Source organism: Mandrillus leucophaeus, unplaced genomic scaffold, assembly GCF_000951045.1.
Source record: "Mandrillus leucophaeus isolate KB7577 unplaced genomic scaffold, Mleu.le_1.0 Scaffold7, whole genome shotgun sequence".
Lineage (NCBI taxonomy): Eukaryota > Metazoa > Chordata > Mammalia > Primates > Cercopithecidae > Mandrillus > Mandrillus leucophaeus.
Window position 1 is genome coordinate 9,063,633 of NW_012107585.1, and position 14,499 is coordinate 9,078,131.

The following is a 14,499-nucleotide window of genomic DNA, read 5'->3' on the forward strand; positions in this document are numbered from 1 at the left end:
AAAAGGAAAGGAAACGTAATATGTAATTACAGTATGCTACCACAGCTTAACTGTGAACAATATTTATACAGATGTAATAAATGATATATAATTTCCATTTTAAGACACCATTGATTATAAATCGCACCATTATTTTACAAATTACTAAAAGAAAAAAATACTGCTTCACGCCTATAATCTCAGCACTTTGGGAGGCCGAGGCGGGCAAATCAAGAGGTCAAGAGATCGAGACCAGCCTGGCCAGCATGGTAAAACCATGTCTCTACTGAAATACAAAAATTAGCTGGTGGCGTGCGCCTGTAGTCCCAGCTACTCAGGGGGTTGAGGGAGAATTGCTTGAACCTGGGAGGCAGAAGTTGCAGTGAGCCAAAATCATGCCACTGCACTCCAGCCTGGGCGACAGAGAGGGATTCTATCTCAAAAAAAAAATATACACACACACACACACACACACGTGTATATACACACACACACACACACAAACACACATACATGAATCACATGGGAAGGAGCAGAAGTGTCTGTGTTGCAGCAAATGGTGTAAGAAAGCCACACTGTGACCCTGCAGAGGAGAAAGTCAGTGTGTCTGAAACTGATGGAAAAAAATGAGAGAGCAATATAAGAATATTATTTGTAAACATGGAGGAAAATGCTAGAAGAAATAGCTAAAAGAGCTGAAAGTAACAGCCTCTAGGGTAGGATACTAAGAGGTAAGTAGGGAAGACTGCTGTTTTTCATGAGATGCAAATCTAAAGCAATTAGATAGAAAACTTCAACAGCCTAAATACTTCCAGATTACTTATGTATCATAATATCCTGAAAAGGGACGTTAAGAAAAATTTAGAAGCCAGGTGCAGTGGCACACACCTGTAGACCCAGCTACTCAGAAGGCTGAGAAGAGACTGCTTGAGCCCAGGGGCTTGAGGCCAGCCTGGACAACATGGCGAGACCCTGTCTCTAAGAACAAAAAGAAAGAAAAATTTACAAAAAAATAAGCAACCTGAAACCTAATCTAGTTTCACTGTTATACAAATCCAAATTTTAAGTGAAATTATACCAAAGTGAAAAAATATAATCAAACCTGCTCTAAATCTGGTTCATAGCATTTTATCCTGCCAGACACACAGATGTTAAGATAGCTTGAAAGTTGACCTGATGCAGACACAGGCTTTTTTTTTTTTTTTAAGTTGACCTGCTAGAAACAGAAAAGATCTGGGAGTGATGCCATCGTTCTAAGTATCTGACTTCTTGCTGCAAGGCAAGACCCAATTGGCTCCATTAGGAAGGTACATATTCACAGTTGCTGCAAAGTTATGTAAAACTAAAATAAAGGTCAGGTGCGGTGGCTCATGCCTATAATCCCAGCACTTTTGGAGGCCGAGGCAGGTGAATCACCTGAGGTCAGGAGTTCGAGACCAGCCTGGCCAACATGGGGAAACCCCAACTCTACTAACAATACAAAAATTATCTGGGCGCAGTGGTAGGCACCTGTAATTCTAGCTACTTGGGAAGCTGAGGTGAGAGGATCACTTGAGCCCAGAAGGTCAAAGCTGCAGTGAGTTGAGCTTGTGCCACTGCACTCCAGCCTGGGTGTCAGAGTGAGACTCTGTTTCAAAATAAATCAATAAATAATAAAATAAGCCTAGAAAGTCATAATCACTTGTAAGAGTATAATACCTAAATTACTTTTAGCCAATCACATCATTAAGTTACTATTACTCGTTACTTACATCTTGAAACATTTTGTTCTCTTGTTTTAGTTCAGCTTCCTTATCATCTGAGAGTTTGTAAGCATTCTCAAATGCTTCTTCTAAATCTTGCAGTCTAGATTTTAGTCGAATGATGGTATTGTCTTTTTCTTTACTGCTTGTTCTCATTTCCTCAATTCGTTCCTGCAAAAGTTTGGAAGCACTGCTGGCTGCACTGAAGCGTTCTCTCAAATCATTCTACAAAACAAAGACAAACAATTTTTTTTCTTTTTTTGAGATGCGAGTCTCGCTCTGTTGCCCAAACTGGAGTACAATGGCGCAATCTTGGCCTACTGCAACCTCCACCTCCTGGGTTCAAACAATTCTCCTGCCTCAGCCTCCTGAGAGCTGGGATTACAGGCGCCCACCACCACTCCTGGCTAATTTTTTGTATTTTTGGTAGAGACAGGGTTTCACTATGTTGGCCAGGCTGGTCTCAAAAGCCTGACCTCAAGTAATCCACAGGTCTCAGCCTCCCAAAGTGCTGGGATTACAGGCATGAGCTACCATGCCCAGCCCAAAATTTATGAAAAAATAGATGCCTCAATAAGAGCTAATAAATTATGGGCATTAAAAAATGAACAAAACATAGAAATGGAAATAAATAAATCTATTTTGTTGTATTCTGAGATGGAGAGTCCAGAAAGAATAGTTCTACTGGAATACCAGCCCCTGACATTATCATACGGTATACAGGAAACTACCATCTATGGCACTTTGATTCTAGGACTCACCTAATAGCTCCTACAGTTCACTTTAATAAGGAAAAAATAACCACTGCTATTAGGGAAATTATTTTGAAAGCATAGCTGGACTTTGTTGCCCAACATCAATATTTAGGGAGGAGAAAAACATTTCATACCCTCTCACTATGAAAATACAGGAAATTCAAAACCCATCTGATATGTTAATATTCATTCAACAATCATTTCTGGAATACCCACTAGGTGCCAGGCACTAGGTTGCTAGATTAACAAAATCTTTTTGTTGTTAAGATTAACAAAAAAGACAATAGTCCCTAATGTCATGAAGCTTAGGAGGAGAGGAACTAAAAAAGCAAACAGGCCAGGCACTGTGGCTCACAGCGGAAATCCCAGCACTTTGGGAGGACTGCTAGAGCCCAGGAGTTTAAGATCAGCCTGGGCCACATAGCCTGTCTTGACAAAAAATTTTAAAAATCAGTCGGGTGTGGTGGTGCGTGCCTATAGTCCCAACTACTCAGGAGGCTGAGGTGGAAGGATCACTTGAGCCCGAGAGGCTGAGACTCAAGTGGAGCCATGACGGCTGCATAGAACTCTAGCCTGGACGACGAAGTGAGACCCTGTCTCCAAAAAAAGGGCAAAGATAAAAACAACATATAAAACAAAATAGGCTGGGTGCCTGTAACCCCAGCACTTGGGGAGGCTGAAGCAGGCAGATCACCTGAGGTCAGGAGTTCGAGACCAGCCTGGCCAACACAGCGAAAACCTGTCTCTACTAAAAATACAAAAATTAGCTGGGCTTGGTGGCGGGCATCTGTAATCCCAGCTATTCAGGAGGCTGAGGCAGGAGAATCCCTTGAACCAGGGAGGCAGAGGTTGCAGTGAGCCAAGATCACACCATTGCACTCCAGCCTGGGCAACAAGGGCGAGACTCCGTCTCAACAGAAAACCAAAACAGACGTTTTCCACCAAAATTTTGTTCATAAGGTTATATGTATCTCATACATATACACACTACTCTGTGATAGCTATTATGCATTTCATCTTCTAATAGATATTAAAAATAAAACTTGTAAACAGACTTTGAGAAACTTTTGACCCTTAAAAAGACTGCCCTTACACAAAGGTAATACACAAAGATTGCCTTACAAAAGGGAATAACAAAGGTCTTTGTTCAGAAAGAAAAAAAGTTATGTGTAAAAAAATAAAATTTGGTAATGTGTGGGGGTAAAAAGTAATTTTAGCATAAAAAGTTTATGCACTTCTAGTTATATACCCAAGTAAACTAAAAACTTATGTGGCACATAAAATCTTGTAGACAAACACTCATAGCAATATAATTTAAATAGCAAGAAAGTATATAATCTAAACATTACCTGATGAATGTAAACAAAAATGGGGTATTATTCACAGAATGAAACATATTCAGCCATAAAAAGGAATGAATACTGATATGTTACAACATGGATGAACCTTGAAAATATTAAATACTAAGTGAAGAAGTCAGACACGAAAGGTCAGTCTAGGATTTCATTTATATCAATGTTCAGAAAAGGCAAATGCACAGAGAAAGAAAACTGAGTAGTAGTTGCCAGGGTGTGGAAGGACAGAATGAGCGGGGTGGGGGTGACGGCTAAGGGGTGGGGATTTTTTTCTTTTTTTTGAGGAAAATGTCCTAAAATTGATTATGGTGGATGCCCAACTCTAAATATACTAAAATTCGTGGAATTGTATACTTTAAAAGGGTAAGTTTTATGGTATGCAAATTATATCGCAAAAAATTTAAAAAACAATTTTTGAGACAGAGTCATGCTCTCTTGCCCAGGCTACAGTGCTGTGGCACAATCATGGTCACTGCAGCCTCAACTTCCTGGGATTAAGTCATCCTCCTGCCTCAGTCTCCCACGTAGCTGGGACGACAGCTGTGCACCACCATGCCTGGCTAATTTGTAGAGACAGAGGTCTCTGTATGTTACCCAGGCTGGTCTCGAACTCCTGGGCTCAAGCAATCCTCTCACCTCAGTCTCCCAAAGTGCTAGGATTACTAACATGAGCCACCGCACCTGGCCAAAGGTAAGTTTTAAAAGGGTAAAGTTTAGGCCAGGTGCAGTGGCTCACACCTATAATCCCAGCACTTTGGGAGGCCGAGGCGGGTGGATCACAAGGTCAGGTGTTAGAGACCAGCCTGACTCACATGGCGAAACCCCGTCTCTACTAAAAATACAAAAATTAGCCCGGCGCAGTGGCATGCATCTGTAGTCCCAGCTACTAGGGACACTGAGGCAGGAGAATCACTTGAAACTGGGAGGCAAAGGTTGCAGTGAGCCAAAATCGCACAACTGCACTCCAGTCTGGGTGACAGAGTGAGACTCCGTCTCAAAAAAGCAAAAAAAAAAAGGCACAGTGGCTCACGCCCGTAATCCCAGCACTTGGGAGGCCGAGGCAGGAGGATCACAAGGTCAGGAGATCAAGACCATCCTGGCTAACACGGTGAAACCCCATCTCTACTAAAAAATACAAAAAATTAGCCGGGCGTGGTGGCAGACTCCTGCAGTCCCAGCTACTTAGGACGCTAAGGCAGTTGAGAATGGCGTGAACCTGGGAGGTGGAGCTTGCAGTGAGCCAAGATTGCGCCACTGCACTCCAGCCTGGATGACAGAGCGAGACTCCGTCTCAAAAAAAAAAAAAAAAAAAGGTAAAGTTTATAGTATTATATGAAGCCAACAGCACTAAAAATATAAGCTTCATAAGCCTTCCTTAAAAAGACAAGAAACATAACTGATGTTATCATGAAATAATTCATTTGTCTTACCAGAACTCCCACCAAAAAAAGAGTACTTACCACTTCAATTTCCAGTAAGTTATTCTTATTTTCAAGTGTTCTCATGCGACTAGTAGCTTCATGCAAAGCACTATCTAATTGGCCACATCTAAAAACCATAAATTTAGTTTCAATTAGAAGATAAAATTATTACCTTTAAAAGTATTACATAAATCTAACCAATTATCTAATATATAACATAAGACAAATTCTCCAGTGTTAGCTAAGACTCAGGATGCCATTTTAGTAGAATATATCCAATGAATCTAATAATATAGTACGTAGAGAAAAGACTAAAATTGGCCAGGCACCGTGGCTCACACTTGTAATATCAACACTTTGGGAGGCTGAGGCAGGCAGATCACTTGAGGCCAGGAGTTCGAGATCAGCCTGGCCAACATGGTGAAACCCCATCTCTACTAAAAATACAAAACATAGCTGGGCATTGTGGCACGTGCCTGCAGTCCCAGCTACTCAGGAGGCTGAGGTGGGAGGGTGGCTTGAACCTGGGAGGCTGAGGTTGCAATGGGATGAGATCACGCCACTGCACTCCAGCCTGAGTGACAGAGTGAGAACCTGTCTCGAAAAAAAAAAAAAAAAGCCTAAAATTATTTTTTAAAATATAAAAAAAAAGATGTACACAAAATAGCTTGGTTTAGTTATGAAAAAAATCTGTATCTACACGTATGCATTATGATTTCTGGAAAAATGCAAAAAATTAAATTTGGGATTTGGGACTAGAGGTTGGGGTAGGGAGATTTACTTTTTTTTTTTTTTTGGAGACAGGATCTCACTCTGTAACCGAGGCTCAAGTACAGTGGTGCAATCACGGTTCACTACAGCCTCAACCTTCTGGGCTCAAGCAAGTCTCCTGCCTCAGCCTCTTGAATATGCACCACCACATATAGCTAACTTGATTTTTTGTAGAGATGGGATCTCACTTTGTTGCCCAGGCTGGTCTCAAACTCCTGGACTCAAGCGATCCAATTTACTTTTCATATTATGTCCTTCTGTACTATTTCAAATTTAGCATGAATATAACTATTCTTATAATTAACTTCCTTTGTAAAGTTAATTATCACAGACCCTCAAAATAACAAAATACATAGAATTCAGTTACCATTTTGACTCAGTGTTTAACACAGTACGAATAATAAAAGCTTTATTTATTTAGCACTGACTATACACCAGGTCTTTAAGCACGTTCCATTTATCCTCACAATTCTGTCCATTAAGATTATCATTGGTCCCAGCTGGGCGTGGTGGCTCACGCCTGTAATCCCAGCACTTTGGGAGGCCGGGGTGGGTGGATCACGAGGTCAGGAAATCGAGACCATCCTGGCTAACACGGTGAAACCCTGTCTCTACTAAAATACAAAAAATTAGCTGGGCATGGTGGTGGGCGCCTGTAGTCCCAGCTACTCGGGAGGCTGAGGCAGGAGAATGACGTGAACCTGGGAGGCGGAGCTTGCAGTAAGCCGAGATCACGCCACTGCACTCCAGCCTGGGCAACAGAGAGAGATTCCGTCTCAAAAAAAAAAAAAAAGAAAGAAAAAACAGATTATCATTCGTCCCATTTTACAGTTGAGAAAACAAAAACAGTTCAGTTCCTCACTGAAAGTCACACAGGTTGTAAGCAGTCACACTGGCAGCATAAGCTGGGCACTCGGAGTTCATGCTCCTAACCACTGTGCATTAATGCGGCTCAAACATGAAATACTGATAAGACTATTCTTTAAAAAAAAAAAAAAATCACTCAAATAGTTAAGTGTGTTAATTGTATTTGACTTTTTTCAGTACTATGGATTCTAATGTGCCAGGGGATCACTGTCCCAAGTTCCACATCCATGACACAGTAATGTGATATCACAGCTGGCTAATGGCTCCATTTGTAACACCAGGGGAATTCTCCAATTTGCAATTTTAAGTTTGAAAAACAATCAGTGTATATGCTGATAACAATGGGGGTTTTTTTGTTGTTTTTTTTTGGGGGGGGTTTGTTTTTTTTGAGACGGAGTCTGGCTCTGTCGCCCAGGCTGGAGTGCAGTGGCCAGAGCTCAGCTCACTGCAAGCTCCGCCTCCTGGGTTCACGCCATTCTCCTGCCTCAGCCTCCCGAGTAACTGGGACTACAGGTGCCCGCCATGTTGCCTGGCTAGTTTTTTGTATTCTTTTTAGTAGAGACGGGGTTTCACCGTGTTAGCCAGGATGGTCTCGATCTCCTGACCTCGTGATCCGCCCATCTCGGCCTCCCAAAGTCCTGGGATTACAGGCTTGAGCCACCGTACCCGGCCAACAATAGTTTTTATCTTGGGGGAATCATTTCTCCAGTTCTAAATGACTGCAATTTATTTTGTTTCTACTGTCCTCTGTAACACAGCTTTTTTTTTTTTTAACCATAAGCCAGATCAAATCTTTTTTGGGAAGAGGAGAAAATAATGTACTGCTATTCATTTCACACAGTGATTACATCTACTCCAGTAACCAAGCCTGCCACTGTTAACTGCTATAACACAGCCATTTACTTAAAACCCTGGCTTCCAATTTGCTCCACCTATATTTGCTCATTGCTCTATATGCTCAAACATCTTCTAGTCATAAAAATATTTTAACTGGCTATAAGTTACTCTAGGTACCTTCTTTAGGACTCTGTGTTTAACCTTCAAAAGTTCACTGGTGGGCTTCTTTCATACTTGTTTTCCTACAGGAAGTAACTGCAGTCATCTTTGCTTTATTTTTTTTTTTCTTTTGAAACTGAGTCTCACTCTTTGTCACCCAGGCTGGAGTGCAGTGACACAATCTCGGCTCACTGCAACCTCCGCCTCCCGGGTTCAAGCGATTCTCCTGCCTCAGTCTCCTGAGTATCTGGGATTACAGGTGAGCACCACCACATCCAGCTACTTTTTGTATATTCAGTAGAGACAGGGTTTCAATATGTTGTCTAGGCTGGTCTTGAACTCCTGACCTCAAGCGATCTGCCTGCCTCTGCCTCCCAAAGTGCTGGGATTACAGGTGTGAGCCACCACACTCAGCCTCATCTTTGCCTTCTAAACAAAAACAATAACAAAAAACCCAACTTCCATAACCTGCTATCTACTGTTTTTGTCCTAAAAAACCTAAACCTGTCTCTTTTCTTTTGGTTTGGCTCTTTTTCAAATTACTTTTTCCTACCATCGTACCCCCATACCACCAAATGCAAAATGAAAGCTATAGAAACATTCAAGACAGCCATGTTAACTGCCAGCAACCAAAACTACTTACAGTATAAAGGCTAGTTTTCCCATAACTTTGAAAGTTAAACTGTTAACCAGATGGAAGATTTTAGTTCCCTCCTAAGCTCTTTGAAGTGAGCTTTGTCTTTTCTCCTTAGAGAACTCCTTGCTATCAGCTAGACCTGCATCAATTTTCAATCTATTTAAGTCCTGTTTATTTATTTAGAGACAGGGTGTCGCTCTGTCACCCAGGCTGGAGTGCAGTGGCACAACCTCAGTTCACCGCAGCCTCGACCTCCTGAGCTCAAGCAATCCTCTCACCTCAGCCTCCCCAGTAAGTGGGACCATGGGTACACGCCATCATGCCCAGCTAATGTTTTAATTTTTTGTAGAGACAGGGTTCCATTATGTTGCCCAGGTTGGTCTTGAACTCCTGAGCTCAAGACATCTGCCTGCCTCTGCCTCCCAAAGTGCTGGGTTACAGACATGAGCCACCATGCCTGACCAAGTCCCGTTTAACTGTAAAGTATGTTGCAAGGACTGTATTACTAATACTAGTGAAAGCATCAAATTTTCTAAGTGATTCTAATGTAAGTGTGAAGCTATCCTGAATATAAGGTCATTCTCCCCTGTATTTCTTTGTGGGTTTTTTTGGAATGGGAATTACAGTATTTTAATGGGCCTATTAAAAAGGTTGAGAATTTCCACAGGACATAAGCCATAGACTTATTAGGAAGTCCATAGTACTATTCCTCCCATCAATGACATTACTCTGCATATACAAAATTCACTAAACTGTTTCAGTATTTTGCCCATGTGAAACAAATGGCTCCATGTCAGTTATTATAGCATCAAAAATACTTAGGCAAACATGACTGTTAAAATTTCAAATCCAAAGTATATGTTTTCAATGTGTTTTCTCACATTATACTTCTGTGAAAATAACACATCCGAGGTGGAGAAAACTTCACAGCTAAATTATAAATTTTACCTGTCCACAAGAATTTGATTGGTTATCTTCCAATCTTCAACTGCAGAGATTTCTTTTGCCTCCAGCTTCTGTTTCAAACTATTTATTTCTGATTCATAATAAGCTCGAAGATCTGCAATGTGTCGAGCATGCTTTTCCTTCAGGTTCTGCCTAATCCTTATTCGTTGAGAATAAAAAATATATATTAGGAAAGCTATCCTCAGTCTCCATCCCACAAGAGAAACCAAGAACACAATGATTCTCATGGGCAAAAATATAACATATTTCCTTTGCATACTACAAAATATATAGATTAATACACAAAAAGTTGACAATCGAGTGAAAGAGTTTTTATATGTTCCATCTTAAAAATGCTAAATCTCTAAGAATTTATGCAATACTGAAGTTTAATAAAGATCATTTTCAATCAGACATCACAGAAAATCTATTAACATTACAAGCCATTCACTGAAATACATACTTAGACAATATCACAGGATCTTCCAAGGAAGTCAATGAAATGCATTCTGGGACACTGTTGGCTGTACCTGGAAGCTGGGACTGACTGACTGAGGCCGAAGCGACCATGACAGTGTTTTCTTCATCTACAGTGTTGACCGAGATATCATTACTAGTAATGGTATATACTGACGGAAACGTGGAACTGGTCCTACTTTCGTTTTGGAATGTCTGATTTTTCCAAGAGTCCACCGGAGAAGCTTTTGTGTGTGAGGGGTATTTTGGAAATCCAGGTAACTGAGAAGTGACATTACTTGCTTGTGAAAATGAGTCTATGTCAGAGGGACTAGACATACTAGGCTCTAGAACAGAGTCCGGGGAAAAGGATATTCTGTCATCAAGGGCATTCGGAAGGCCATGCGGTTGAATCCCTGAAATCTGCTGCTTTGGCTTCATGTGTAACGTAGGATCTAGAGTCAGAACCTAGAAACAAGACAACAAGGAAGTCTTACCCTCAGAACTCAGCTTTGTTTTGCTTGTTTTCAAGTGAGTAGGCTTTAGATCTCCTAGGGAAAATGAAGCTTGAGGTAAAAGTTAGAGTCAGGAAGCATTGTTCATGTTCACTCGGCAGAATGTGGACAACTTTACCTCTGGTGGATGATTTGGGTTGGAAGCAGAAGTGAGATTCCTCTCAGGTAACTGCTTGTTTTCCCTTTGTTTTTTATAATAAATATCCTTCAGTGACGGTAGCTTCATCTCATTACTAGTATTAGACTTAAAGATATGAAACAAAATTAAATGGTGTTATCAATAATGAAACAAATTAATGATATCAAAATAAGCACCATAAAAAGATTTTTGAAAGACTTTAAGCAAATTGAAAATGGAGACTGTCAGATTTGTAATACAAGCTTGGAAGTCATTATCTAGTATGATGAGTCTACCTCCGAATGGAAAGATGTTTGGATCTCCTAACTATTTAAGACACTAAGGGCATAATGTGAATGTTAATTATTTAGCAGCTTATGAATACTTCCAAATAATGAAATTCTTAGTTGTTCTCCCACTCAAAATAAGAACCAATTTTTTGAGTTTCTTTGACACAGCGTCTCATCCTGTTGCCCAGGCTGGAGTGCAGTGGTGTGATCACGGTTCACTGCAGCCTCAATCTCCCAGGCTAAGGTGATCTTCCTGCCTCAGCCTCCTAAGTTGCTGGGACTACACAAGTGCGCCACCACACCCAGCTAATTTTTGTATTTTTTTTGTAGAGACAGGGTCTTGCCATGTTGCCCAGGCTAGTCTCAAACTCCTGAGCTCAAGCAATTCTCCCACCTTAGCTTCCCAAAGTGCTGGGATTACAGGCATGGGCCACCACGCCTAGCCAATAACCAAGTTTTGAGGTAAGAAAATACTTCATAGGCTGGGCACGGTGGCTCATGCCTGTAAATCCCAGCACTTCAGAAGGCCAGGGCGGGCAATCACTTGAGGTGATCAGCCTAGCCAACATGGAGAAACCCCGTCTCTACTAAAAATACAAAATTAGCCAGGCAAGGTGGTGCATGACTGTAATCCCAGCTACAAGGGAGGCTGAGGCAGGAGAACTGCTTGAACCTGGAAGGTGGAGGGTGCAGTGAGCCGAGATCACGCCATTGCACTCCAGCCTGGGCAACAAGAGCGAAACTCGGTCTCAAAAAAAAGAAGGCCAGGTGTGGTGGCTCATGCCTGTAATCCCAGCACTTTGGGAGGCCAAGGTGGGCAGATCACAAGGTCAAGAGATCAAGGCCATCCTGGCTAACACGGTGAAACCCCATCTCTACTAAAAATACAAAACATTAGCTGGGCGTGGTGGTGAGTGCCTGTAGTCCCAGCTACTTGGGAGGCTGAGGCAGGGGAGTGGCATGAACCTGGGAGGCGGAGCTTGCAGTGAGCCAAGATCGCACCACTGCACTCCATCCAGCCTGGGCGACAGAGTGAGACTCCGTCTCAAAAAAAAAAAAAGAAAAGAAAATACTTCATAATGAATAACAGAAGGATGAGAAAACTTTTGGCCAAATTAATTTCATATGCCTGAAGTAAAATGCACCAAGAGGTGGAGTTCCTTATCTATGTAGTTACAAGCATGTTTGTTTAAAGAGTTGGCCAACCAAAACTAGGTGTCACAAAGTGACCCAATGAAAATAAGTCCCCCCCATCACTTCTCAGCCTTTTGGCTAAGATCAAGTGAAAATAAGTCCCTTTATTCATTAGTAAAATAAGAAGATATGACCCTAGGCTAGACACGGTGGCTCATGCCTGTAATCCCAGCACTTTGGGAGGCTGAGGCAGGCAGATCGCCTGAGGTCGGGAGTTCGAGACCAGTCTGGCTGATATGGTAAAACCCTGTCTCTACTAAAAATACAAAAAATGGTTCGGAGTGGTGGCACAGGCCTGTAATCCCAGTGACACAGGAGACTGAAATGGGACGATCACTTGAACCCAGGAGGCAGAGGTTGCAGTGAGCCAGGATCATGCCACTGCACTCCTTCACTCTAGCCTGAATGACAGACCAAGACGCTATCTCAAAAAACAGAAGATAGGACCCTAATTTCGAAAAACTGAAATCAGGGCTTCACTACACTAAAAATGTTGCAGAGAGGTCTAGGCTCTAAACATTAAAACTTTGGGCTTAAATTATTTCAAGGTGGGATATATTATAGGGTGTGAGAGGAGAACCAATTAACCCTGGGCCTCAAATTTAAACTGTGAACATTGTCGCAAATGAGATTACAGATTCAACAATAGATACACTGAAAACACTGAGAGAATAATCATGTAGCTTTAAATGTATGTCCCATTTCTAGACCCTGCATAGGCTGCAGAGCACCACGAATATATATTTTTAAAACCTTATAACTACCTTGTGAGTGTGTGCATTAAAGGCATTAATTTGTTAAATCTAAACTTTTAAAATATACTGTGGGGGCTCACGCCTGTAATCCCAGCACTTTGGGAGGCCAAGGCAGGTGGATCACTTGAGGTCAGAAGTTTGACACCAGCCTGGCAAATATGGTGAAACCCCATCTCTACTAAAAACACAAAAATTAGCCGGGCGTGGCGGCGCATGCCTGTAATCCCGGCTACTTGGGAGGCTGAAGCAAGAGAATCGCTTGAACCCAGGAGGCAGAGGATGCAGTGAGCCGAGATCGCACCACTGCATTCCAGCCTATGAAACAGAGCGAGACTCTGCCTCAAAAAAGTACCACAATTCCCATAATCCTGCTGTAGAATTCATTCCTTACATGCCAACAACCTAAAGAAGCCTTTTCAAGATCTGAAGCCTGTGAAAAGTAGCATTACTCTGGCTATGGCCACAGCCTGGTGGCCTGGGGGAATAGTTGGGGTTATTCTATTCAAAGCTCATGGGAATAGAAAAGTACTACTTTTCACCACTTTTATGTTCTTGTCACGTTAACATCTCTAAAGTAGGGATGACTCTTGTAATTAATGGCATCTTATAATTGCTTTGGGCCAAGTTGTGGTTGTGATAGACTGTCATTCCCTGCTTATGAGCTCAAAATTGGCCAAATAGGTATCAGCAGCTTGGAAGACAAACCGACACACTACAATGAAGCTCCTGAGGACCAATATTTAAGAGAAGGGTGAATCAGACACGTTTAGCAACATATTCCACATGGGAGTCCAAAGCAAGCTAGTTCTACATGCTACTAAGCCAGGTAAAAAGCAGAAAGGCCTTTCCATTCTTTTTAAAGAAATGCAGAATCACTGATGCTCTTGTCCCAGCACTTTGGGAGGCTGAGGCAGGAGGATTGCTTGAGTCCAGGAGTTCAAGAGACCAGCCTGGGCAATATAGAGAGACTTTGCCTCTACTAAAAAAAAAAACAAAAAAATGAGCGAGGTGTGGTTACACGTGACTGTAGTATCAGCTACGCAGGAGACTGAGGCAAGAGGATCGCCTGAGCCCAGGAGGTTGAGTCTGCAGTGATTTATGATCAAGTTGCTATACTCCAGCCTGGGCAACAGAGTGAGACCATGAAGAAAGAGAGAAAGAGAAGAGAAGAGATAACCCTCTGAGAAGGAAAGAATTTTAGCCACTTTTATTTGACTTATGTCTTCCTTTTTAAAGTATGCATAAGAGTTATATAATAAGCCAGGCACAGTGGCTCACACCTGTAATCCTGGTACTTTGGGAGGCTGACGCAGGTGAGTCACAAGGTCAGGAGATCGAGACCATCTTGGCCAACATGATGGAACCTTGTCTCTACTAAAAACAGAAGAAAATTAGCTGGGCATGGCAGCACATGCCTGTAGTCCCAGCTACTTAGGAGGCTAAGGCAGGAAAATCGCTTGAACCCAGGAGGTGGAGGTTGCAGTGAGCCGAGATCACACCATTGCACTCCAGCCTGGCGACAGAGCAAGACTCCGTCTCAAAAAAAAAAAAAGTTATATAATAGGCCAGGGGCACAGTGACTCACCGCTGTAATCCCAGCCCTTTGGGAGACCAAGGCCGGGGAATCACTTGAGCCTAGGAGTTTGAGACCAGCCTAGGCAACACAGCAAAAATCCCATCTCTATTTAAAAAAAAAAAAAAAA

The 14,499-nt window shown here is 42.1% G+C and overlaps 1 protein-coding gene across 2 annotated transcripts in view; it reads right to left on the bottom strand.

Annotated features, from left to right (window-relative positions):
• Positions 1-14,499, bottom strand: part of MPHOSPH9 (M-phase phosphoprotein 9) — an 87,112-nt gene that overhangs the window by 36,776 nt on the left and 35,837 nt on the right. For both annotated transcript variants that reach the window (XM_011964532.1, XM_011964533.1), the window contains exons 9-13: positions 10,558-10,683; positions 9,932-10,392; positions 9,472-9,627; positions 5,292-5,379; positions 1,731-1,946 (exon numbers count right to left, since the gene is read on the bottom strand). In XM_011964532.1, the coding sequence (XP_011819922.1) occupies positions 1,731-1,946; positions 5,292-5,379; positions 9,472-9,627; positions 9,932-10,392; positions 10,558-10,683 (1,047 nt within the window). The remainder of the gene's footprint in view (positions 1-1,730; positions 1,947-5,291; positions 5,380-9,471; positions 9,628-9,931; positions 10,393-10,557; positions 10,684-14,499) is intronic.